Below are 27329 nucleotides of genomic sequence, written 5' to 3'. Positions count from 1 at the left end.
TCATATGAGGTTAGGAGGTAGGGCACGAAAAGGAGAGGGAAAACAGAGAAAAGGAGTGTATGTTTAAAATGAGAGCTAAGTAGAGGAGGCATAGTGCTAAAGAGAATTAAGTAGGAGAAGAAGGGAAGTAGAATTGGAAATACAAATAGGAAGGAGGGAGAGGTTGTGTGAGTTGAATTAGCACAGGTGGATAGGCTTTGGTATTCAAAAAAGGGGAGGGGCAAATGTGATTGGATAGGAAGTGATGACCAGAAAGGGTAGGGGGTGAAGTGTGATTGGAGAGGAAAAGGTGGTGGGAGTGGTTAGGGAAGTATAAGTCTAGGAGTAGTGGGGGCGGGTTGAAATTGGGGGCAGGGGAGCGGAGTGAGCCCGAAGGGCGAACGGAGCGGGTAGAGACAAGTAAGTGAAGAGATAGCAGCAAAACCAATCTGTGAGTAGCTGACTACAGTGTAAGTTTCATTTGATATAGGTAAGTAATGTGGGTTAGAGACAGTTGGTAGTGATAGTACTGGACACCAGAAGGGACGTGTGCAGTAAAGTAATTGAGTGGGGAAAAAGAGGGCTTGGAAGGGGCTGTAAGACTGGGCAGTACCAGTTTCCTTAGGCCTCCTTGTAAGTTTAGTAACTAGATCACTATTTCAGTTTCAGTTCAATTCTAGGGAGAGCAGATGGGCGAAGTAGGAGCTGGCTTGGTGTAGAGTGCCACCTACTGGGCAAAACTATATTTACAGCCAAGGACTGGAGAACAGGGACATGGGTAAAAAGGAAGGAAAGGCGTTATAGGAGATAGTGCCAGGATCGAAGAGTATAACTATAAAGGGGTAGAGTGGGGGGTATCGCTGCTGGGGTATTCTGGCAGGGTCGCGCACTTGATAGAATGCAGAGGTTACAAGGCAAATAAAGTCTTTATCATTGGGTTTGGTTAGCGCTTACTTTCTTGCCTCCTTGGTAGCAGGGTTCTTGATCAGAAAGGCAAGATAAATTCTGTGAAGTTTAGATTCCATTTCACACCTTTGCACTTTATCTTTAAAGGTATGTAAGGCCTTACATAAAGGTGCTTTCTTGCTGAGATACATCCTTTGAGAGTGTTTGCCTCTTAGGGAGCTTAATTTTGTGCTAGAATAGCTGACATTACTTCCTTTCAACCCAGCAGTCAGGACAGATCTTAACTTTCTGTCATGGAAGACCCTTTTCCTGTTAGCTGTTATGTCAGCCAGAAGAGTTTTGGTGGTTCATGTCCTCTTTGCAAACCTTCTTATTTAACTTTCCATAAGGACTGACTAATTGCAGTCAGGCATGTTCATGCTAAGGTAGCCACAGAAACCTCAATCACGCTGTTGGTTAGCTGTTTTTTTTCCCGTCACTGTTTACATTAAAGTGAATATTTGCTGCATTGTTTAAATGTTATAGGCTGCTGAGATTCTGTTTGGACAGAAATGAAGATAATAAAGTTCTGTTTGCTTTAAGAAATTACACCCAAGTTTTTAAAGGGTCACCCTGTCCAAGTGGCTGTCTAATAGTACTGCCATTTTTATTGCGACAGCAGTAATAAAGCTTTACAAGGTACACCATGTAATTTATTCTACAAGGGCAGTTGTGGCTACTGTAGCCTTCAAAAATATTGCAATAAATACTTGTGCTGCAGTGACATGAGCTTCTGAGCATAGTATTACAAGACACTTTAAGCTGGACTTGACCTTATTTTATAACACTGATCTTCAGATCCACTGTCATCAGAAGCCCTCCTTTTAGGAGAGACTGTCGTTTCTGTCTTGTGACTAAAGTGTTTTGACTTTAGTCACAACAATTTGTTGTTCCCATAAATTATAGATCCTCATGATCCTGGTCAATCCATTTTGACATATTCTTCCTCTGTCCCTCTTCACCTTCTAAATGGAATTAGCAGAGACTCCTGGAAGACTGAATAATAGATGTGTTAACAGTATAGCAAGGCCTTGTTTCATGGTACAGACTCAGTCTAGTGAGGCAGGGAGGTGAATTGCATTATGGAAACAGTGGCAGAAATTTGAGTATGAAGTGTCTGCCACTTGTGTAGTGGATGGCGTTTGATCATGAAGCTCTGTGGCTGTGTACATAACTTCTCTTTCCTCTTACCCCCCTTCCCCCTCCCACAGTTTCAAAGTGTTGAACCTGTAAAATAAATAAATAAATAAATACAACTTTGGGACCGTTCCCATTTTCTGCCTGGGAGTGGTCTAGTCCTTCCGTAAACCTCGTTCCCTTTACCCCCAGAAAGGAAGAATGGAACTTTTGGCCACTTCATCAATATTTGTTCATGAATCTTGCCATAAACATCTCAGATGGGCATTTGAATCTGTATTAGTGGGCAGGTATAATTATTTTTCTAATAAGGTTGTCAAAAACGATATGTTGTACTCCGTCAGTAAAACTGATTTGCTGTGAAGTACTGGAAAACTTTGGAGAAATCACACAAACCAATCAAAGGTTGTTTTGGGTGGGTGCTGTTTTTCCAGTGTCACTACTGGCAGGTGCTGTCCAGTACACCATTATGTGATGATTTATTATTTATTTGTTTGTTAACCAGATTAGTCCATCAGAGCCAATGGCTTTTTTCAGTGGAGACCCAAGGAGAAAAGTTCCAGCAATACAAACATAAAAAGATAACACAGTAGGCAAAATCCAAGAAAAACAGTGCAGCAATACAACATAAGCAAAAAGTACATATGCAATAATCAGGTAAAACAAATAACTGATGGTCAATTATTATTATTATTGTTAAACAGTTATTGTCTTTGTCAATGGGCATGTGGCTAGTTCAAGATGTTCTTCATGTTTCACTGTTGCAGTCATTACATTTGGGTAATATGCTGGCAGGTTGCCCTCAGTCGGCCTGATTAACAAAGTCTTGGGTCCTGCGTCGGTTGCTGTCCCTTCTTCCATGACGTCAGATCGTCAGGGGTATAAGTATGCAGCCGATGCCATTACATCAGTCTTTCTTGCCGCGCAGTGCCCGAAGCAGAAGCAGTTTGCAAGTGCCGGTCGGCCAACTCCTGAAATTTTCATTTTTGAGTTTGACAACCGAAGTCTTCAACTAAAAAGCTAAGTATCCCGTTGGGGCAACTTTTTCTTGCTCCTTACCGATGTCAGTAAATGTTAATAATTGTATTACTTGTGGGAAGCAAATACCTCATAAGGATTTTCACTTGTACTTTATTCCTTGCCTAGCCCCTGACCACGATGTACCTTGCTGTCGGTTTTATGCTTTATTTAATCAACGCACTATCCGTTGCCGGTACATTTTTGCTTCTAAATATTTTGGAACACGGTTTAATTATCCAGAAATGATGTCTGTTAGCAATCCGACTACCGGAATACCTAAAAAACGCAAAGAAAAAGACAGAGGTCCAAAACTGCTGATGATGCTTCTCCTAAGCCAGTCGCCAGTTCACCGGTACTCAGTGAGGCACTTTCGCAGCCCCTGATACCCGCTACTTCTGATTCACAGGCCTCTACTGAGCCCCATTTGGAGTCCGGTATGCCGTGAGGTGCTTCAGTTATGGAATCCGCGGATGTCTCTACCTTGTATGGGTCTGGAGCCGCTGTGCAGGCACTGGCTTCTGAGGGTGTATTCAGGCCTACAGATTTGTATATTAAATTAACGCCATTTTCAATATTACGGCCAAAATCTTGAACTGTGTCTAAAAAACCGACACCTAAGCCACATGTGCAGGCCCCTATGCCTAAAAAAACAAATGATCAAAATGGCTGAAGATTGAATTACTCTAATCAGGGGTAGCCACCCCCCCCCCTTCTAAGAGGCCTAGGCAAGAAATTGACTATGAATCTTCTGAACAGGATTCTGTTTCTTCTGACTCTTCTAATGAACAGGAATTGTCTGTACCAACTTATGAGGACTCTGATGCAGAGGATTCCATTCCTTCTGCTTCTCCCCCTGAGGATTTTTCTTTTGGGGAAACTTTACATACCTTAAAGGAACATTTCCACTGGGAAAGTCAGGATTTTTCTGAATCTAAAAAGAGGCTTAGGGATTTTTTTCTTCTTTCTCAGCATAGGTCTTTGGCTATACCTCCTGTTCTAGACATTGTTTGTGTTTTAGAATCTAGTATGGCTCCTGATTCTCTGCCTCCGGCTCCTTGTAAGCCAGACAGATACTACAGGGTTTCTGACTCCCACAAATTCCTTTTCAAAAATTCTGTTGCGTATCCTGAAACCATTTCACAGGACCCCAAGGACATTAAGGCTTCTGCTGCTAAAAGTCCTACCCCTTCTGATAGTGATTCCAGGGCTTTAAACTGCCAATTCCTTATGCTAAAATAACAGCAGCATATCATGGGACTGCTTAAATAGAAAATGATGATTTCTGACTGTGTGGAAAATAAAGATTTACAGGATCTATTGCATTCAGCTGAACAAGTTGGAAAACATAATTTACAATGTGTTTTGATTCCTTGGAGGCCTCTTGCAGGGCTGCTGTAACTGGGTCTGTGCTATGAAGGCATGCTTGGCTCAGAGCAATCTGTCTGATCATGTTCAAGCAAAATTGTTGCATGCTCCTTTACAACAGGACCGTCTCTTTGGTAATAAGGCTGAAGAAGTTCTAAAAAAGATGGATAAAGCTAAATCTATGCAAACTGTGAAAGATTTCTTACAAGTGTAATCTCCAAGATTTAGTAGGCACTGGCCTACTACAAACTGGTCCTTTCCACTCAAGTCAAACCCAGACATCCCAAAGGCACCAGGTTTCAGTCCCAAGGGACTTTCAGAACAAAGCAATGGGGTACCTCCTCTTCCAAATCTGGAAACAACAAGACAACTCCCTATGGTAAGCAGTCTCAATGACTTCCCTCTGCACTTACCAAGCAGTTACCTTTTAGCCACCCCTTTGGGGGGAAAACTGGCTCTTCGTGCAAAAAAATGGCAACTTATAACCCAGGACAAATGGGTTTTAAATATAGTATCCCAGGGATACATATTTCATTTTCACACGTTGCCACCTCCAAACGGATGGCCAGACCTGCCCCCAAATCAGTGGCCAAGGCCCAGAAACAAGTACTTTCCCTCATGAACATGGGGCTATTCAACTAATACCAGAAGAGGAAAGGGGACAAGGTTTCTATTCAAGACTTTTCCTGGTACCCAAAAAAGACAAATCATGACGACTTATCTACTCTAAACACCTTTCTGGACATTCCAAAATTCAAGATGCTGACTCTTCACCAGTTACTTCCTATGCTAGGCAAAGATGCCTGGTTGGAAACTCTAGATTTAAAAGAGGCTTACCTGCATATCCCCATCAGGGAATCTTGCAGAAGATACCTCCGCTTCAAAGCAGGCTATTGCATTACCAGTTCTCTGCACTGCCCTTTGACTTGTCTACTGTGCCCAGGGTCTTTACAAAGTGCCTGGCTCCAGTAATTGCATTTTGCAGGCAAAGAAATATTCAAATATATCCATACCTGGATGATTGTCTAATTCAGGCTGTAAACAAGGACATTCTTCTAAAATATCTGGCGTTTGTAAAAAGGGTTCTAACTTGTCTAGGGTACACTATAAATGAAAAGAAATCACAACTGGTCCCTCTCAGAAAATTACATTACTGGGTGCAAGCTTGAATACAACTGCTCAGATGGCTTTCCTTATGCCAGAAAAGCAAATTCATTTGGTGACTTACTTCAAACAGGTGGCCACAAAAACCCTGTTTTCTGCAAGGCAAATACTGCAAGCCTTGGGGCTCATGGCCTCCTGCATTCTTCTAATTTCATATGCAAGACTGCATATGAGGAAACTTCAGTGGTATTTAAAAAGTCTATGGAGTCAACATTGTCACAGCCTGGAAACATTGATTCCTATCATACCTTGCCTGCACCTAGAGTTCCTATGGTGGGCAGAGGCCTGCCACCAGAACAAGGGACTGCCATTCACACCACCCCCTGCTAACTACAGACACATCAGACTGTGCATGGGGTGCTCATCTGGCAGGGAAGTGCTTTCAGGGAAAATGGAGCCTGAATCAAATGCACCTTCATATCAATCAAAAAGAAATGCTAGCTGTACAGAATGTACTGACAGCCTTCAAGGACTACCTTCATCCAGGACAATTACTGATAAAGACGGACAACACCATGGTTATGTGGTACATAAACAAGCAGGGAGGTACACACTCCTACCCCCTCTGCAGACTAGCCATGGCATTGTGGAACATGGCCTTGAGCTATCAAGTACAACTACAAGCTCAATTCCTGCCAGGAAAGCTGAATACTCTGGCAGACGAACTAAGCAGAAATCTCATGGACCCACACGAATGGAAACTAGAACCACAGATTTTCAACATGATGACACGCAAATGGGTGAGCCCAGACACAGATCATTTTGCCTCACACCAGAACTATCAGTTGGACAAATTTTGCACAAGAACTCATCACAAAGCCTGGAAAGTGGATGCTCTGCCCTTCAGCTGGAAAAACCTTATCAGTCTATGCCTTTCCCCTTCTGCCTCTGCTCTCCAAAGTTCTACTAAAAGTCAAACAGGACAAACCAAAAATGATTTTCATTGCTCCAGACTGGCCTCGCCAACACTGGTACCCACTTCTGCGCAGTATGTCACACATTTCACCATGGCACCTGCCTCAGACACCTTCCTTACTGTTTCAGCAGAACAACCAAATTCTGCACCCTCAGCTCCAAACTTTGAATCTTGCAGCGTAGCTAATCACCTAAATTCACCCTTAGCATCCCTCAGCAAACATGTGGTGAATGTAATTTTGGAGGCGAGAAGACCCAGTTCTAGAAAATCTTATGCTGACAAATGGAAAAGATTCTGTGCCTGGAATCGATCTCAAGGGATAAGCACAGCAGTGCCCAACATTCCTTTGATTTTGCAATACTTAACTAAGATGCTTCACAAGGGCCTGCCCTTTTCTTCCATAAAAATCCATGCCTCAGCCATTTCAGCTCATTACAACACAGAACCTCCCCCTCTTCTCTTATCCTCTGCTAAAGCAGTACCTCAGATGGGCCAAAAACTTAAGACCACCCAGGAGAGCTCCAACCCCTACCTGGGACCTTAATTTTGTAGTGGAGAAGCTCACTCTCCCTCCTTCCGAACCAGCTGCTACTGCAGACTTAAAATTTCTCTCCTGGAAAACGGCTTTCCTTTTAGCAGTCACTTCAGCTAGAAGGATTTCCGAATTACAGGCTCTTATGGCAGTGGAGCCTTTCATCATTTTTCATGCGGACAGGGTATCTCTCAGGACCAACCCATCCTTCATGCCCAGGTTGGTATCAAATGTGGCTCTTAATTAGACCATTCATTTGCCAACTTTCTTTCCCAATCTACAGAGCAAGGGGGAGCGGATTCTACATTCATTGGATGTACACAGACAACTTAGATTTTACTTGAACAGGACAAAATCTCAAAGAAAATCTGAACTGCATTTGCTGCAGGGGCAGAGGGAAAGGCTATTTCAAAATGGATAAGCCATTGTATTAGTTTCTGCTATAAGCACCATGGAAAAACTATCCCCCAGGTGATCAGATCCTATTCCACCAGGGCTGCGTCTACTTCAACAGCCTTTCTCAGAGGTGTTCCTACCAGGGACATTCTAGAAGCTGCTACCTGGAGCTCAGTTCATACTTTCACCAAACATTACTATTTACCACTTTTCTCTAAATCTAGAGCTGGCTTTGCCATTGCTGTCTTGCAGGGCCTTATAGCTGGTCCTAATGCTGTATAACTTCCTTCTCCCAACCATAGCTTTGGGAATCTACTCAAATGTAATGACTCCAACAGTAAAACATGAAGAACATAGTACAGTTGTGTACACTTACCATAAATGTAGATGTTGGAGAGTATTCACTGTTGCAGTCCTGGTTACCCTCCTCCAGCCCCCTGTTTTTCTCTGGCTATACCTCTGCTTTCATTTACTATGCTTAAAAGCTCTTTTGGTGTATTTGCTTTTGGTTGGAGGTATATTTTTGTGTGTTTAATTTTATTTGCTCCCCATTTGGGGGCACCTGACGTCTGGGGCAAGAAAAACTGATGTAATGGCGTCGACTGCAATTTTTTATACCCCTGACGACCTGATGTCATGGAAGAAGGGACAGCAACCGATGCAGGACCCAAGACTTTGTTAATCAGGCCGACTGAGGACAACCTGCCAGCAGATTACCCAAATGTAATGACTGCAACAGTGAATATACTCGAGCATCTACATTTATGGTAAGTGTACACAACTGTACTTTCTACAGTATAATTGTTTGTTTTTTTTTTTTGCTTTTGACAGTACTTCTAGTTTGTTTGTAGAATATCCGTGTGAATTATTTCATTCAGAGTCATAAGATCAGTCTTTTTATGGCAAGTTTCTTTTCCTGTTGCTGTTAAGACGTTAAAATTCGAGTGTTCGGTGAGAGAGGGTAAGATTAAAACCTGGTTAGTAATGGAGTCTTGGCAGTAGAGAGAGGTTGTGCTTTTTGTATTTGTTGCTAATTGTGGGCCACCCAGGATTGCATTTTGCATATATAGGTCGCTTTAATACTAAAGTATTCCTAAGTTTTGTCTTTAATGCAGATGAGGTTCCCTTTTATTAAGTGCCTTTGTTGTGCTTTTCTACAGGTCACCTGAATCCGAACTTCCTTCAGAGTCAGACAAATCCTGCTACCACAGCTAATGCCGTCAGTGGTGCAACAACTCAGCTTCAGGCCAGCCAGACATCATCTCACCCAGGTAGGTTTTTTTAGATATGTTTCTTATTGATGTTGGCTGGAGTGAATTGAAGATGTTCATCGTGTTTTACTGTTGCAGTCATTACTCTTGGGTTATCCTGCTGGCAGGCTACCCGCAGACAGCCAGAATTCCAAAGTCTAGGTCCGGCGTCGGTTGTTGTCGCCTCCTCCCTGATGTCAGTGCGCCAGGGGTATGAAAGATGCAGCTGACACCATTTTCTTCAGTCTTTCTTGCCGCGTGGTGCCCGAAGCAAAAGCAGTTCGCAAGTGCCGGTCGGCTGACTCCCGAGATTTTCAAATCTGAATTTCAGAACCAAATTCTTCATTAAAGCTAAGTACCCCGTTGGGGAAACGTTTTTCTTGCTCCAGACCGATGTCAGAAAAAGGTAACAATTGTATTTCTTGTGGGAAGCAAATACCTCATAAGGATTTTCACTCTTACTGTATTTCTTGCCTAGGCCCCGATCACAACGTTGCTAGCTGTCGGTTTTGTGCTAGATTTAACAAACGCACTATCAAGCTTAGGTTCAATTTTGCATTTCATTACTTTGGCCGACGATTTAATTATATAATGCCGGCGGAACAGCCGACAACCGGAGTTTACAAAAAACACAAGGACAAGGATAGGCATCCGAGGTCCAAAACCGATGACAAAGCCTCTTCTAGGCCAGTCACCGGTTCGCCTGTTCTCAGTGACGTGCTTTCGCAGCCCCTGGCGCCCGCTACCTCAGAGCCACAGGCCGCTACCGACTCCCACATGGAGCCGACTGGGCCTCTGGATACTCAAGGTATTGGACACTTGGAAATCAGTCCCTCAGATGGGTCCGGAGCCGCTGAGCAGGCATCGACTTCTGAAGGTGTCTTCAGTCCTACACAACTATATGTTAAGCCATCTTCAGCTTCAAAGACTAAAGCTGCTCTAAAGACAAAGAAACAAGTACTGCATTCTCCTATTCAGACTTCCATACCTAAAAAACAGATGCTCAAAATGGCTGAAGACCTAATTACCTTGATCAGGGGTTACCATCCCCCTCCTGATAAGAGGCCTAGGCAAGAGACAGAGTATGACTCTTCTGATCAGGTTTCTATTTCCTCTGATTCCTCTTCTGAACAGGATTACTCCATGCTTCCCTATGAGGATTCTGATGCTGAAGAATCCATTCCTTCAGCCTCTCCTCCTGAGGACTATTCTTTTGGGGAAACACTGCATACTATGAGGGAGCATTTCCACTGGGAGATCCAAGATTATTCTGAATCTAAGAAAAGGCTCAGAGACTTCCTGCTTCTTTCTCAGCACAGACCCCTTGCTATTCCACCTGTGCTAGACATTGTAGATGATGTATTTTCAGAGTCCGGACTGTCCCCTGACTCTTTACCCCCTGCACCTGTTAAGCCAGACAGAGATACTACAGGGTCCCGGATTCTCATAAATTCCTATATAAAAACCCCGCTGCTGACCCAGAATCTCAGGGTCCCAAGGGGGTTAAAGCTTCCACTGCAAAAAACCCTGTCCCCTCTGATAGGGATTCTAGGGCTCTAGACAGATGGGGAAAAAAGTTTGCACTTCTGCTACCCTGGCTGTAAGGGCTTTCAATTGTCAATTTCATATGCTTAAATATCAGCAATATTTAATGTCATTACTTAAACAGAAAATGTTGACAAATACTGAATGTTCAGAGAACAAGGAATTGCAGGATTTATTGCATGCAACTGAACAAGTGGGAAAGCATACTTTGCAATGTGGTTATGATTCACTGGAGGCCTCTTGCAGGGCCGCTGTTACAGGTTCTGTTATTAGAAGGCATGCTTGGTTAAAGGAACAAAATCTGCCTGATGATGTTAAAGCAAAATTATTAGATGCACCATTACAGCATGACACTTTGGTACTAAAGCAGAAGAGGTGTTGAAAAAAAATGGAAGATAAAGCAAAATCCATGTAGACAGTCAAGGATTTCTTACAGGTACAGCCACCCAGGTTTAGCAGGAACTGGCCTTCTAAAAATTGCTCCTTTCCAGTCTCAGACAGACCACAAAGAGGCAGATACAGGCATCCCAGAGGCAGATCTCAGCCCCAAGGCTCATACAGGCCTAAACAGTGGGGTGCTCCTACCTCCAAAAGCAGAGAAGACAAATCACAGCCTTACAGGAAACAGTCCCAGTGACTTTCCTCTACCAGTTCCAAACAGTTTTCTTTTGACAGCCCCCTTAGGGAGAAAACTAGCACTTTTTTCATCAAATTGGCAAATCGTTACCCAAGACAAATGGGTCTTGAACATAGTGTCCCAAGGCTACAGGTTCCATTTTCACACTCTACCATGGTCAAAGGGCATGCCAGACCTGCCACACAATCAATGGGCAGAGGCACAAAAACAAATTACAGCCCTCATGGACATGAGGGCCATTCAGCAAGTACCAAAACAAGAGCAGGGGCAAGGATTTTACTTCTGACTTTTCCTAGTACCCAGGAAGGACAAAACCTGGAGACCAATTCTGGACCTGTCTATACTAAATACGTTTCTGGAAGTTCCAAAATTCAAGATGTTGACTCTTCAGCAGCTACTGCCCATGCTGGGCAAGAGGGCTTGGCTCGTAACTTTGGACCTAAAAGAGGCATACCTGCATGTCCCAGTCAGACAGTCTTGCAGAAGATACCTAAGATTCATAGCTGGCTCAATGCATTACCAATTCTCTGCACTGTCCTTTGGCTTATCTACTGCGCCCAGGGTCTTTACAAAATGCCTGGCACCAGTAATTGTGTTTTGCAGACAAAAAGGAATTCAAATATATCCCTACCTGGACGACTGCCTACTTCAAGCAGAGAACAAAGACACTCTTCTAAAGCATCTGGCGTTTGTAAAACGATTACTAATTGGCCTAGGGTACACAGTAAACGAAAAGAATTCAAAACTAGTGCCCTCTCAAGAGATAATATTCCTGGGTGCAAGCTTAAATACAACTGCCCAGATGGCTTATCTCACGCCAGACAAACAAAAACAACTGACTACTTACTTCAAGAACTTGGCAACAAAAACCCACCTATCTGCAAGGAAAATCCTGCAGGCCTTGGGTTTCATGGCATCCTGCATTCTACTAATTCCATATGCTAGAGTGCATATGAGGAAACTACAATGGTATCTGAAAAGTGTTTGGACTCAGCATTGCCACAGCCTGGAGACAGTAATTGCACTCATTCCCTGCCTACAACAAGAGTTTCGATGGAGGGCAGGAGCCTGTCACCACAAGAAGGGTCTGCCATTCAGTTTACCCACAGCCAGACAGACACTGACAACGGATGCATCAGATTATGCCTGGGGGGGCCCATATGGCAGGAAAATGTATTCAAGGCACATGGCCTGCAAACCAGAGGCATCATCACATCAATCAAAAAGAGATGCTAGCTATTCAAAATTCTTTGACAGCTTTCAAGGACCTGCTTCATCTGGGACAGTTACTGATAAAGACAGACAACACTATAGTCATGTGGTACATAAACAAGCAGGGAGGTACACATTCCTACCCCCTGTGCAGACAAGCAATGACCTTATGGGACACAGCATTGGCTTTTCAAGTTCACCTACAAGCACAATTCCTTCCAGGAAAAACAAATACTCTGGCAGACGAACTAAGCAGAAACCTCATGGGATCCCCACGAATGGAAACTGGATCCACAAGTCTTCAGCATGATAATAAGGAAATGGGGATGCCCAAACATATATCGATTTACCACCCCTCACTACTGTCAATTGCAGAGATTTTGCACAAGGATTTACCGCAAGCAAGCATGGAAAGTGGACGCCCTATCATTCAGCTGGAACAATCTAACAGTATATGCTTTTCCCACACTGCCTCTCCTTCCCAGAATACTCCTAAAGGTCAGACAAGAGAAGCCAAAAATGATTCTGATTGCACCAGACTGGCCACGCCAGCACTGGTACCCAATCCTAACGAGCTTGTCTCAAGGTCCAGCATGGATATTGCCTCAAACTTCTCACTTGCTGACCCAAAAAAACAATCGGATCCTGCACAACCAACTCAGGACCTTAAATCTGGCAGCATGGCGGATAATGTAGCCATTCAGAACACCCCTCTTTCAAAAGCTGTTATGGATGTTATCTTGGAGGCCAGGAGGCCCAGTACCAGAAAATCTTATGCAGAAAAATGGAAGAGATTCTGTGCTTGGAACCAGGAACAAGGCATTGACACGTCTGTACCAAATATTCCTCATATTTTACAATACCTAACTAAGATGCTGAACAAAGGCCTTTCTTTCTCATCAATTAAGATTCATGCATCTTCCATTACTGCACATTACAATATGGAACCACCCATCTTTTCTCATCCTTTAATAAGGCAGTACCTCAGAGGGGCCAAAAACATTAGGCCTCCAAGGAGAGCACCAGTTCCGGCCTGGGACCTCAATTATGTTTTGGAAAAACTCACACTGACTCCTTTTGAGCCAGCATCAACAGCAGATGTAAAATTCTTGTCCTGGAAAACAGCTTTGCTCCTAGCCATAACCTCTGCAAGGCGAGTCTCGGAGTTACAAGCACTCATGGCTGTGGAACCTTTCATCATTTTTCATCCAAACAGGGTTTCTCGGAGGACAAACCCTACATTTATGCCTAAGGTGGTGTCCAGTGTGGCCCTCAACCAAACCATTCACTTGCCTACCTTTTACCCAAATCCACAGAACAAGGGTGAGAAAATTCTGCATTCGTTGGACATACACAGGCAGTTATGCTTCTACTTGGACAGAACTAAAGCTTTCAGAAGGACTGAGCAACTTTTAGTGTCATATGCTGCAGGATCACAAGGAAAGGCCATCTCAAAACAGACCATTTCTAAATGGATAGGCCATTGCATCCGTTTCTGCTATTTTCAACATGGCAAATCCGTGCCTAAGGGCATTAGGCCTCATTCCACCAGATCAGCAGCCACTTCAGCAGCCTTCCTCAGAGAAGTACCAACCAAAGAAATCTTAGAGGCTGCAACTTGGAATTCAGTGCACACTTTTACAAAGCACTACCACTTGCCTTTCTACTCTAAGGCCAGAGCAGGATTCACCACTGCAGTTTTGCAGGGTCTCGTAGCCTCTCCTAATCCTATTTAGCCTAGCCACCCATCCTCAGCTTTAGGATTCTACCCAAGAGTAATGACTGCAACAGTGAAACACGATGAACATAGTACATTTGTGTACCTACCATAAATGTAGATGTTCGAGTGTATTCACTTTTGCAGTCCAGGTTACCCACCCACCATCCCCCTTCTCTTTGCTGGGACTTATCTGCACTTCTTTATCATATACAACCTTTTTGGTGTATTTGCTTGTAGCTGAAAGAAATGTTATTTTTATGGTTGCATTTCTTATTGGTGTATTTTACAGGCTACCTATTTGGGGCACCTGACATCTGGGGCAAGAAAAAACTGAAGAAAATGGCGTTGGCTGCATCTTTTATACCCCTGGCGCACTGACGTCGGGGAGGAGGCAACAGCAACCGACGCCGGACCTAGACTTTGCAATTCTGGCCGACTGCAGGTAGCCTGCCAGCAGGATAACCCAAGAGTAATGACTGCAACAGTGAATACACTCGAACATCTACATTTATGGTAGGTACACAACTGTACTTTCTAGCCTACTAATTAGACTCCCGGCTATAATCAGTAGGAGGAGCACAATCTTGAAGTCCTTATTTTTTTGTAAACTCAGTTTACTGTCTCTGCTGTGTTTCGTTTTTCATTCTGATGCTGTAGCAGTGGTATTAAAGCAGTCCATAGTATTTACCACTGTAAAACAAATGGAGCTTACTGTTGCTTGGAAAGCATTACTCCATGTTGTAGTCACAGCCATTGCTGTATGTTGTAATTGTTAACTAGCTGTGCTTTGTAGGAGGTTGGTGGTGATGTTTTGTAGTAGTACCTTTGCTTTTGAGTTTTACTGGTTATTTCAATGCTGGACCGCACAGCATTTTATTGACTTTTAAGCTATTCATTATGTTTGGTCACTCTTTGGTGTTCACAAATTCATGGGAATGCTTTCCGTTGTGCAGAAAAGTTGATTTGACTGGCCATACAGATTAGGGGTTTATGAAGCACAAGAAAAAGTGAACATCTTATAGGTTCATAGGAGGTTACTAGGCAAATGGCCTTGGAGCACTTACAGGCTTAGCCATGGTTATCCGAAGTTGCCTCCGTTGTCGGTGGTTGAGTGAAGTCCGCAGAGGTAAGGGTCTATGGTAGTTGATATCAATTTCCTCTATCTAGGAGGGACATGGGCACCACCCCAGAAGTGAATTTGTGGTCACCCATCCATTGATCTAGGGGTCATTTGGTCAGGAAGAGGCCCTGTTTCTCATGAATAGAAAGCTTGTTTCATAGAAGTGGCAGTCTGTGGGTGGTGTGTGTGTCTCTGTTTCTGTGTCTCTCTGTTTCTGTGTCTCTCTGTTTCTGTGTCTCTCTGTTTGTGTCTCTCTGTCTGTGTGTCTGTCTGTGTGTCTGTCTGTGTGTCTGTCTGTGTGTCTGTCTGTGTCTCTGTGTCTGTGTCTCTCTGTGTCTGTGTGTCTCTGTCTGTGTGTCTCTGTGTCTGTGTGTCTCTGTGTCTCTGTGTCTCTGTGTCTCTGTGTCTCTGTGTCTCTGTGTCTGTGTGTCTGTGTGTCTCTGTGTCTGTGTGTCTCTGTGTGCGCGCGTCTCTGTGCGCGCGCGTCTCTGTGCGCGCGCGTCTCTGTGTGCGCGCGTCTCTGTGTGCGTGTCTCTCTGTCTCCCTCTGTGTGTGTGTCTGTCTGTCTCCCTCTGTCTGCGTGTCTGTCTGTCTCCCTCTGTCTGCGTGTCTGTCTCCCTCTGTCTGCGTGTCTGTCTATCTGTGTCTCTGTCTGTCTCTGTGTGTGCCTGTCTCTGTGTGTGCCTGTCTCTGTGTGTGCCTGTCTGTCTCTGTGTGTCTGTCTCTGTCTCTGTGTGTCTGTCTCTGTCTCTGTGTGTCTGTCTCTGTGGGTCTGTCTCTGTGTCTGTCTCACTGTGTGTCTGTCTGTGTGTCTGTCTGTCTGTGTGTCTGTCTGTCTGTGTGTCTGTCTGTCTGTGTGTCTGTCTCTGCGTGTCTGTGCCTGTGTCTGTCTCTCTCTGTCTGTGTGTGTCTCTCTCTGTCTCCCTCTCTGTTTCTCTCTCTCTCTCTGTCTCTCTCTTTCTGTCTCTCTCTGTCTGTCTCTCTCTCTCTGTGTCTGTCTATCGCTCTGTGTGTGTGTGTGTCTCTCTCTCTGTCTGTCTCTGTCTCTCTCTCTCTCTGTGTGTGTGTGTCTCTGTGTGTGTGTCTCTGTGCGTGTGTGTGTCTCTGTGCGTGTGTGTGTCTCTGTGCGTGTGTGTGTCTCTGTGCGTGTGTGTGTCTCTGTGCGTGTGTGTGTCTCTGTGCGTCTGTGTGTCTCTGTGCGTCTGTGTGTGTCTCTGTCTCTGTGTGTGTGTGCTGTGTGTGTGGTGCCTGTGTGTGTGTGCTGGCGTCTGTGTGTGTGCGTCTGTGTGTGTGCGCCTGTGTGTGTGCTGTCTGTGTGTGTGTGTCTGTGTGTGCCTGTGTGTGTGCCTCTGTGTGTGCGCCTCTGTGTGTGCGCCTCTGTGTGTGCGCCTCTGTGTGTGCGCCTCTGTGTGTGTGCGTCTCTGTGAGGGTGTCTTTGTGTGTGCGTATCTCTCTCTCTGTGTCTGTGTGTGTGTGTCTCTCTCTCTCTCTGTGTATGTCTCTCTCTCTCTCTGTTTGTATATGTCTCTCTGTGTGTCTGTCTCTCTGTGTGTCTGTCTCTCTGTGTGTCTGTCTCTGTGTGTGTCTCTCTGTGTGCGTCTCTCTCTCTGCATGCGTGTCACTCTCTCTCTGTGTGCATCTCTCTCTCTGCATACGTGTCTCTGTCTCTGCGTGCGTCTCTCTCTCTCTGTCTCTGCATGCATGTCTCTCTCTCTGTCTCTGCATGCGTGTCTCTCTGTCTCTGCATGCGTGTCTCTCTGTCTCTGCATGCATGTCTCTCTGTCTCTGCATGCGTGTCTCTCTGTCTCTGCATGCGTGTCTCTCTGTCTCTGCATGCGTGTCTCTCTGTCTCTGCATGCGTGTCTCTCTCTCTCTCTGCGTGTCTCTCTCTCTCTCTGCATGTGTGTGTGTCTCTCTCTCTCTCTCTGCATGTGTCTCTCTCTCTCTCTCTCTGCATGTGTGTCTCTCTCTCTCTCTCTGCATGTGTGTCTCTCTCTCTCTCTGCATGTGTGTCTCTCTCTCTGCATACAGGAGGAGCACAATCTTGAAGTCCTTATTTTTTTGTAAACTCAGTTTACTGTCTCTGCTGTGTTTCGTTTTTCATTCTGATGCTGTAGCAGTGGTATTAAAGCAGTCCATAGTATTTACCACTGAAAAACAAATGGAGCTTACTGTTGCTTGGAAAGCATTACTCCATGTTGTAGTCACAGCCATTGCTGTATGTTGTAATTGTTAACTAGCTGTGCTTTGTAGGAGGTTGGTGGTGATGTTTTGTAGTAGTACCTTTGCTTTTGAGTTTTACTGGTTATTTCAATGCTGGACCACACAGCATTTTATTGACTTTTAAGCTATTTGTTATGTTTGGTCACTCTTTGGTGTTCACAAATTCATGGGAATGCTTTCCGTTGTGCAGAAAAGTTGATTTGACTGGCCATACAGATTAGGGGTTTATGAAGCAAAAGAAAAACAAAGTGCACATCTTATAGGTTCATAGGAGGTTACTAGGCAAATGGCCTTGGAGCCTTTACAGGCTTAGCCATAGATCTGAAGTAGGCAGACTTCATTTGTCTGCAACCTGTGGGTATCTGATCCGACCTCGGATCCGAGCCGGCATTTCAAAAGCTTAGGCTCCGAGCTTCTAGCTCCTCCCTCTACCCATAACCCCTTGCCAAGCCCTGACTGACCCCAGATTTCGTTTGCCGCTTTCAAGTTGCGACGGATTCCTTGAGCTCCTAGTGCAGATAAGTTTTCTGACAGGAAAATTTTGTAAAATTGAACCTTTTTTGATTAATTTAAATAGAAGTGTGTCTGTTAGGCTTTCCTTCCTCTACCTTTTATTTTTTCTTCCCGGGTTTGCGTAGTTTGAGTGGTTTGTGTGTGTTTAGGCCTGTTAGGGCTAGAGTATGTCTGAAGCCCATAAGGCAGTTTTTTTTGAAGCACCGAGTGTGGCCATAAGCTGTCCCCAGCGGATGGCCACACTGTGTGTTAATGCTTGGGGGTTGAACACCTGTCATCTGGTTGTACCATTTGTGCAGGGTTCAACCCCCGAGCTTTGAGGGAGCGGAGGTCGAAGCTGGTTTTGGCGGGACTTCTCCCTCCAGATACCGCTTCGGCTTCTGCCCCTTCTACACAGCAAGCAGTTGCTGTGGGCTCTCCTCCACCGGCTGGAACTCAACCTCCCTCTAAGATGCCGGAGGAGAGAGAGTCTTCTAGGGAGAGAGAGAAGAAGGAGAGGCACAGGGGAGAGGCACCACAAACGGAGAGCTGCAACCTCTAGTTCGGCTCCTCCATCCAAGCGGGCCTCTCCTGTGCCTTCTAGTTTCCCTCCTCCTCGGCTCCACTCCCCTCGGTATTCTCCTGGGCCCGAGGAGGAGGAGGCTAGCCCTTCAGCGAGGTCCCCAAGGCGGCTCTCTAGGTCCGCTTCGGTGGCCTCGACTAGATCTACCTTCTCCATGAGTGAAGCAGACATGGACCGGATGATGAGGAAATTCATCCAGGCCCAAATGTAAATGGGAGTGCTCCTAGCCCCCCCCCCCCCATCCGGGAGGGGCTTCGACCCCTTTTTTCGCCCCTTTGGCTCCTTCTCCGACCCACACCATGGGTTCGGAGCTGTCGGCGCCGGCAGAGTTGGATCCGGGGTGGGTCGGATCCGATAGGTCGGCGCACTCGGATCCGTCCCCATCCCTTGAGTGCTTGGTACTTCGACCCGACCTTTGGAGCCGAGGACCTAGCCTCGGATCCGAGGGAGCTGGTGTGTCTCGCTCCGTCAGGTCGGAGCACACCGGTCTCTCGGATCCGACGGTCTCGCTCCGCCCGATCCGCAAGGCCGGATCCGAGTGGGGGTCGGCTCGGGTTCAGAGAAGCTGGCTCCCCTCAGCCTTCGACGAGTGGAAAGGGCACTGTTGAGGACTTCGACCCCGGTCCCTGCCACGGCTCCATCCCGCACTCCCTTGCAGTTGGGCCAGGCTCCCACCAGCCGGTCCCAGGACAGCCCGCCTCGATGTCCCAAGTAGTTCCCTTGGAACATCCAGCTGCGGAAGAGTACTCCTCGGACAGCCCCTTGAAGAAGTACCTCGAAGCGTAAGTGCAAAGGAGGCACATGGACTCCCGAGTCCGTTATCAAGACACAGACTTGGATGAAGGGAGGGCTCCCAAGGTCACCCCTGAAGACGTCTCATTTGGAGACATTATGGAAATGTTGAGGATCAGGGGGTGGTCTGCCCCAAGGCCTCCTCAGACGAGTCTGTGTTCTTGGAGGCATTCGAGGCGGGCCATCTACCTCTTGGGTGTCCCTCCTGCCGACCCTCTGGTGGACCTTATATCCACCAGAGCGTGGAAGGATCCGGACACTGTTGAGCCTGTACCCAAGCGCCCTGACCGTATCCTTTCCTCCGGGACAGCACTCACTGGAGCAAAGGCCCCCCCCAGTAGATGCCATGATGATGGCTGCAGCCACTAAGAGGGAATTGGCCCAGGAGAGTCCCTCTATGCATCCTCCGGGCAAGGAGTCCCTTTCGATGGATCGCATTGGGAAGCGAGTTTTCAGTTCACCTTCCTTCTCTTTGTCAGAGCTCTACTACTTGGCACATGTCATCAGGTTACAGCGGGATTTCATTTAACAATACGCTGCATCTCCCCAGAGTCCATGTCGGGTGAGGACAAGCAGGTATACTCCACCCGAATGGCCACTCTTAGAGCAGTTTCTAACACATCTATGCGGCTACTTTCTCACGCTACCGAGGGAGCCGCTAGAGCCAGCGGAGCAGGCCTAGTCATGAGGCGGCAGGCCTGGCTCCGCCACTGTGATTTCGTAGAGCCCTTCAAGGCGACTTTCGCGAATGCCCCCTTTGATGGTTCTGCCTTGTTTGGCAAAACTGTTCGCGAAACATTGGTCCAGAGCGAAGGACGGGAAGACGCTGTCTGCCGTCGAGTCCGCTTCTCAGCTCCCCAGAGGTCCTTCTCGAAGAACCAAAAGGGACAGAAGAAGATGTGGTTCCGGAAGTCGCAGCAGTCCCAACCTGCTCCGGATAACCAGTCCTCCGTGGCAGAGGAGGACAGGGAGGTCGCCGTCCTAGAGGCAGGGGCTTCTAGAAACTTTGGGTCCAGAGAACCTTTCTCTGATAGGCCCACGCAGCAGCCCTGAAGGGTTGCCCGGCTGTCTGTCTCTGGAGGCAGTCGGGGCGCCGAGGCACCTAACTTCTTGGGAGTCCATCACAACAGACCGTTGGGTGCTTCGTGATATCCAGAGGTTATACAATTCCCTGTACAAAGTTCCCAGATCTCAAGCCTCCCAGATGTTCCACCCGACCAAAGGGAGGCAGCAGCTATCAAATCGGACAGCTGCTAGAAAAAGAGCTATCCAATGCGCCCCTCAGATCAAACCGGTCAGGGTTTTACTCCAGGTTCTTTTAGTGCCAAAGAAAACGGGGGACTTAAGACCGATTTTAGATCTTTCCCTGCTGAACCTGTCAGTAACCAAGCAAAAGTTCCGGATGGTCACCCTTTAATCTATACTCCCCCTCTTGAGGGAGAACGACTGGATGTGCTCCATCGACCTCAAGGACGCGTACTACCACATTCGCATGGACAGACGGTCCAGGAGGTTTCTTCGCTTCCAGCTGGGAGCCAGTCATTATCAGTTCAGGGTCCTCCCCTTTGGTCTCACCTCAGCCCCCAGGGTGTTCACCAAGGTTCTAGCGGTTGTAGCGGCCCACCTGAGGCTCCAGGGATTACAGGTCTTTCCATACCTGGACGACTGGCTCCTGACGGCATCATCAAGGCATCTTCTGTGCTCAGCCAGGGACTACTTCCTTCGTATAGCCCCAAGGCTGGGCATCACTATCAACTGGGAGAAATCTTTACTGCACCCCACACAAGTTATAGATTTCATAGGAGGAAGGCTAAACACCAGGTCAATGCGAGCCTTCCTCACCCCAGACAGAATTTCCAACCTGAAGTGTCATGTCGCAGCGGTCCTGCAACCATTTCCGACAGCAGCTTTGGTCCTGAGGGCCCTAGGTTCGATGGCGGCAGCTATCCCGCTTCTTATTCATGTGCGCTTACGCATGCGGGTTCTTCAGTGGTCCCCTCTCTGTTCCTCTCTCAACAGTCCGATAGCGGTCAGCAAAGCATGCAAGGATTCCCTTCTTTGGTGGCTTCGGTCTCTGGAGCCTCTGACAGGGAGACCTTTTTGTGCAGCATTTCCCCGAGCCACAGTGACCACGGACGCTTCTTGCCTCGGGTGGGGGGGGGGGCATTCTGCGGGGAAGATTGTCCAAGGCACGTGGAACTCCACAGAGACTTTGTTGCATATAAATGTCCTGGAAATGAGGGCTGTGCTCCTAGCGTTGCAGGCACTTCACAACGTTCTTCCTTCAGGGACTATTGCGATTCAGACAGACAACATGTCGGTAGTCTGGTACATCAACAAACAGGGAGGAACCAGGTCCTATCCCCTTTGTCGAGAGGCCATGAGAGTCTGGGAATGGGCAATTTCCACCAAATGCTTTCTTGTAGCAACGCACATTCCGGGAAAATCCAACATCCTTGCGGACAAACTCAGTCGCACCATTCTTTCCCCTCACGAGTGGTCTCTCAATCCTCAGGTAGTGAAGAAGATTTTTGCCGTTTGGGCGCAACCCTGTTGCGATCTTTTTGCCTCTCACTCAAACGCCAAATGCGACAATTTCTTCGCTCTGCTTCCCCCACCAGGGGAATCCCCAAGAGATGCGCTGGTGCATGCTTGGCCTCCCGGTCTCCTTTATGCCTACCCTCCACTACCTCTGATGCAGAGGCTTCTGCAGAAAGCCAACAGTTTGGGGAGCAGAATGATTCTCATTGCCCCGTTCTGGCCTCGTCAACCCTGGTTCCCCTTTGTATGGTCTCACAAAGTGAATCCACCCTGGATTCTGGATCCGATTCCGAATCTCATCTCCCACCCTCTGGGAATTTCGGTCCCCAATCTACGCACCCTGAAATTGACAGCTTGGTTGCTCCAGTTCCATCCTTGATTAGGACTCCCGGTATCTCATCACCGGTCATGGCCATCCTAGTGGCAGCTCATAAACCTTCCACTAGGCAGGTTTATCGGAGTAAATGGAAGAGATTCTCTATTTAGGCGGTCCAGAAAAGTTTGGATCCTTTTTCAGCACCTATGTCGGCAGTGCTGGATTTTTTAACAGACCTCTTTCATCAAGGGGCAAGTTCTTCCACGATTAAGGTACAATTGGCAGCCATCTCTCATTATCACATTGGTCATGAGACAGCTCCCCTCATGACGGCGAAATTGTGCAAAACCTTTCTTAAAGGGATTTTTTGTTGAGGCCTCCAGTCAAAGAGATTGTACCACCTTGGGACCTATCTTTAGTTCTGCAAGCCCTTACTGCTCCTCCCTTCGAGCCTGCAGCTTCTACAGACCTGAAGTACCTTTCCTGGAAGACTGCCTTCTTAGTAGCTATCACTTCAGCCAGAAGAGTGTCTGAACTTCAGGCTCTATGCGTCAAGCCGCCTTACCTTTCCTTCTTTCCAGATAGGGTGTGCCTCAGGACCAGTCCATCTTTTCTTCCAAAAGTCTCTTCAGAATCTAATATCAACCAATCAATCAACTTACCTGTGTTTTTTCCCAAGTACTCAAACAAAGGGGAATACAAATTGCATTCCTTGGATGTTCATAGACAATTACGATTTTATATTCACAGAACAGCTGGTCACAGGCAATCAGATCAGCTGTTCGTCTCCTTTGCTAAATTTGCTTTGGGTAAAGCAGTTTCTAAAGTCACACTATCGAGGTGGATTGCTAATTGTATTCTGCAGGCTTGACACTTCAGGTAGACCTGCTCCTCAGAGCGTTACGGCTCATTCTACTAGGGCAGTCTCCACGTCAGCCGCCTTTAAGTCCCGTGTGTCATTGGATGATATCTGCGCGGCAGCCACTTGGGCCTCACCTCATACCTTTATTTCTCATTATAAGGTGGATGTTGTTTCCAGGGGAAGAGCATCCTTTGGCTCAGCGGTGCTCCGGAACATCCTTCCATGACGGCCGCCCAAGATTCAGGTAGCTGGGGACTCTGTCCCACAGGTTGCAGACAAATGAAGTCTGCCTATTTCAGATTTAGAAGTTATGTACTCACCATAACGTTCCATCTGAGTAGGTGACTTCATTTGGATGCAACCATCCCCCCCTCCATCCCCCTGACCTTTATACAGCGAGTATTTATGCTTTGTTCAGGTACTGTAGTCAGTATTATATAGGCAAACTCAATCTGAGGTCAGTCAGGGCTTGGCAAGGGGTTATGGGTAGAGGGAGGAGCTAGGAGCTCGGAGCCTAAGCTTTTGAAATGCCGGCTCGGATCCGAGGTCGGATCCGATACCCACAGGTTGCATCCAAATGAAGTCACCTACTCAGATGGAACGTTATGGTGAGTACATAACTTCTAATTATCCGAAGTTGCCTCAGTTGTCGGTGGTTTAGTGAAGTCCGCAGCGGTAAGGGTCTATGGTAGTTAATATCAACTTCCTCTGTCTAGGAGGGACATGGGCACCACCCCAGAAGTGAATTTGTGGTCACCCATCCATTGATCTAGGGGTCATTTGGTCAGGGAGGGCCTCTGTTTCTCATGAATAGAAAGCTTGTTTCATAGAAGTGGAAGTCTGTGGGTGGCGTGTGTGTCGCTCTATTTCTCTGTGTGTGTGTCTGTGTGTGTGTCTGTGTGTGTGTCTGTGTGCATGCGTGTCTGTGTGCGCGTCTGTGTGCACGTGTCTGTGTGTGCGCGTATCTGTGTCCGCGTGTCTCTGTGTGTCTCTGTCTCTCCGTGTGTTTGTGTGTGTCTCCGTGTGTTTGTGTGTGCGTGCCTCTGTGTGTGCATGCCTCTGTGTGTGTGTCTCTGTGCGTCTGTGTGTGTCTCTGTGCGTCTGTGTGTGTCTCTGTGCGTCTGTGTCTCTGTGCGTGCGTGTCTCGGTGTGTGTGTGTGCTTCTGTGCGCTTGTGTCTGTGTGCGCATGTGGGCCTCTGTGTGTGTGCACGTCTCTGTGTGTGTCTGTGCACGCGTGTGTCTCTGTGCGCGCGTGTGTCTCTGTGCGCGCGTGTGTCTCTGTGCGTTTGTGTCTGTGTCTCTGTGAGTGTGTCTGTGCATGTGTCTGTCTCTGTGTGGTGTGTCTCTGTCTTGTGTGTCTCTGTCTTGTGTGTCTCTGTCTTGTGTGTCTCTGTCTTGTGTCTCTGTCTTGTGTGTGTCAAGATCTCTGTGTGTGTCTCTCTGTGGGCCTCTGTGTGTATTTTTGGGCCTCTGTGTGTGTGTGTGCGCCTGTGTGCGTATGTCTCTGTTTGCGTGGGCCTCTGTGTGTGTCTCTGTCTCTTTGTCTGTCTGTGTGTGTGCGTCTGTCTGTCTCTGTGTGTGCGTCTGTCTGTCTCTGTGTGTGCGTCTGTCTGTCTCTGTGTGTGCGTCTGTCTGTCTCTGTGTGTGCGTCTGTCTGTCTCTGTGTGTGCGTCTTCTCTCTCTGTGTGTGCGTCTCTCTCTGTGTGTGCGTCTCTCTCTGTGTGTGCGTCTCTCTCTGTGTGTGCGTCTCTCTCTGTGTGTGCGTCTCTCTCTGTGTGTGCATCTGTCTCTGTGCGTCTGTCTCTGTGTGTGTCTGTCTCTCTGTGTGTCTGTCTCTCTGTGTGTCTGTGTCTCTGTGTGTCTGTGTGTGTGTGTCTCTCTGTGTGTCTCTCGCTCTCTCTCGCTCTCACTCTGTGTCTGTCTCTCTCTCTCTCACTCTCTCTCTCTGTGTTTATTTCTCTCTCTCTGTGTGTGTCTCTCTCTCTCTCTGTCTGTCTGTGTGTGTCTCTCTCTTTGTATGTCTCTCTCTGTGTGTCTCTCTCTCTGTGCCTGTGTGTGTCTCTCTCTCTCTGTCTGTCTCTTTGTGTGTGTCTCTCTCTCTCTCTGTGTCTCTCTGTGTGTGTGTCTCTGTCTCTGTGTGTGTGTGTCTCTCTGTCTCTGTGTGTGTGTGTCTCTCTGTCTCTGTGTGTGTGTGTCTCTCTGTCTCTGTGTGTGTGTGTCTCTCTGTCTCTGTGTGTGTGTGTGTCTCTCTGTGTGTGTCTCTCTGTGTGTGTCTCTCTGTGTGTGTCTCTCTGTGTGTGTGTCTCTGTGTGTGTGTCTCTCTCTGTGTGTCTGTGTCTCTGTGTGTCTCTCTGTGTGTCTCTCTGTGTGTCTCTCTGTGTGTCTGTCTCTCTGTCTGTGTGTGTGTCTGTGTGTGTCTGTGTGTGTCTGTGTGTGTCTGTGTGTGTCTGTGTGTGTGTGTGTCTGTGTGTGTGTCTGTGTGTGTGTCTGTGTGTGTGTCTGTGTGTGTGTCTGTCTGTGTGTCTGTCTGTGTGTCTGTCTGTGTGTCTCTCTGTCTCTGTGTGTGTCTCTGTCTGTGTGTGTGTGTCTCTGTGTGAGTCTCTCTCTCTCTTTGTATGTCTCTCTCTCTCTGTCTGTCTCTCTCTCTCTGTCTGTCTCTGTGTGTGTGTCTCTCTCTCTCTCTCTCTGTGTCTCTGTCTCTCTCTGTCTCTGTGTGTCTCTGTCTCTGTGTGTCTCTGTCTCTGTGTGTGTCTGTCTGTGTGTGTGTCTGTCTCTGTGTCTGTCTGTGTGTGTGTGTCTGTCTGTGTGTGTGTGTCTGTCTCTGTGTGTGTGTGTCTGTCTCTGTGTGTGTGTGTCTGTCTCTGTGTGTGTGTGTCTGTCTGTCTCTGTGTTTGTGTGTCTGTCTCTGTGTGTTTGTCTGTCTCTCTGTGTCTCTCTCTCTCTCTCTGTGTCTGTCTGTGTGTGTCTGTGTCTCTCTGTGTGTGTGTGTGTGTGTGTGTGTGTGTGTGTGTCTCCCTCTGTGTGTGTGTGTGTGTGTCTCCCTCTGTGTGTGTGTGTGTGTGTGTGTGTGTGTGTGTGTCTCCCTCTGTGTGTGTGTGTGTGTGTGTGTGTCTCCCTCTGTGTGTGTGTGTGTGTGTGTCTCCCTCTGTGTGTGTGTGTGTGTGTGTGTGTCTCCTCTGTGTGTGTGTGTGTGTGTGTCTCCCTCTGTGTGTGTGTGCCTGTCTCCTGTGTGTGTGTGCCTGTCTCCTGTGTGTGTGTGTGCCTGTCTCCTGTGTGTGTGTGTGCCTGTCTCCTGTGTGTGTGTGTGCCTGTCTCCCTCTGTGTGTGTCTGTGCCTGTCTCCCTCTGTGTGTGCCTGTCTCCCTCTGTGTGTGTCTCCCTCTGTGTGCTGTCTCCCTCTGTGTGTGTCTGTCTCCCTCTGTGTCTGTCTCCCTCTGTGTGTGTCTGTCTCCCTCTCTCTCCCTGCGTCTGTGTCTGTCTCCCTCTCTCTCCCTGCGTCTGTGTCTGTCTCCCTCTGTGTGCGCCTGTCTGTGCGTCTGTCTGTGTGTCTGTATCTGTGTGTGTGTGTGCCCGTCTGTCTCTGTGTGTGTCTGTCTCTGTGTTTGCTTGTCTGTCTGTCTCTCTGTGTCTGTCTCTGCATGTGTGTCTGTCTCCGTTTCTGCTTGTGTGCGTCTGTCTGTCTCTGTGTGTGTGTCTGTCTCTGCATATGTGTGCGTCTGTCTCTGCGTGTGTCTGTCTCTGCGTGTTTGTCTGTCTTTGTGTCTCTCTCTGTGTGTCTGTCTCCCTCTGTGTCTGTCCCCCTCTGTGTGTGTGTCTGTCCCCCTCTGTGTGTGTGTCTGTGTCTGTTCCCCTCTGTGTGTGTGTCTGTGTCTGTCCCCTTCTGTGTGCGCCTGTCTCCCTCTGTGTGCGCCTGTCTCCCTCTGTGTCTCTCTGTGTGTCTGTCTCTGTGTTTGCTTGTCTGTCTCTCTGTGTCTGTCTCTGCATGTGTGTCTCTCTCTGCTTGTGTGCGTCTGTCTGTCTCTGCGCATGTGTGTGTCTCTGCGTATGTGTCTGTCTTTGTGTCTCTCTCTCTCTCTCTGTGGGTTTGTCTGTCTCCCTCTCTCTCTGTCTCCCTCTGTGTGCGTCTGTCTCCCTCTGTGTGCGTCTCTGTGTGCGTCTCTGTGTGTGTGTCTGTCTCCCTCTGTGTCTGTCTCCCTCTGTGTGCGTCTCCCTCTGTGTGCGTCTCCCTCTGTGTGCGTCTCCCTCTGTGTGTCTCCCTCTGTGTGTGTCTCCCTCTGTGTGCGTCTGTCTCTCTGTGTGTGTCTCTCTGTGTGTGTGTCTGTCTCTGTGTGTGTGTGTCTGTCTCTGTGTGTGTGTGTCTGTCTCTGTGTGTGTGTGTCTGTCTCTGTGTGTGTGTGTCTGTCTCTCTGTGTGTGTCTGTCTCTCTGTGTGTGTCTGTGTGTGTGTGTCTGTGTGTGTGTCTGTCTCTCTCTGTCTCTGTGTGTGTGTCTGTCTCTCTCTGTCTCTGTGTGTCTGTCTGTCTGTGTGTCTGTCTCTGTGTGTGTGTCCATCTCTCTGTCTGTGTGTGTGCCTGTCTGTCTGT

The 27329-nt window shown here is 47.4% G+C and overlaps 1 protein-coding gene across 2 annotated transcripts in view; it reads left to right on the top strand.

The window, feature by feature from the left end:
* The window catches only part of NCOA6 (nuclear receptor coactivator 6), a 1393760-nt gene that overhangs the window by 531301 nt on the left and 835130 nt on the right, over nucleotides 1-27329 (top strand). For both annotated transcript variants that reach the window (XM_044090286.1, XM_044090285.1), the window contains exon 4: nucleotides 8615-8725. In XM_044090286.1, the coding sequence (XP_043946221.1) occupies nucleotides 8615-8725 (111 nt within the window). The remainder of the gene's footprint in view (nucleotides 1-8614; nucleotides 8726-27329) is intronic.

This window comes from Protopterus annectens, chromosome 12.part0 (assembly GCF_019279795.1).
Source record: "Protopterus annectens isolate FY-2018-M chromosome 12.part0, PAN1.0, whole genome shotgun sequence".
Lineage (NCBI taxonomy): Eukaryota > Metazoa > Chordata > Ceratodontiformes > Protopteridae > Protopterus > Protopterus annectens.
The sequence above is the reverse complement of the archived record's forward strand: the minus strand, read 5'-3'. Positions and strand labels throughout refer to the sequence as shown.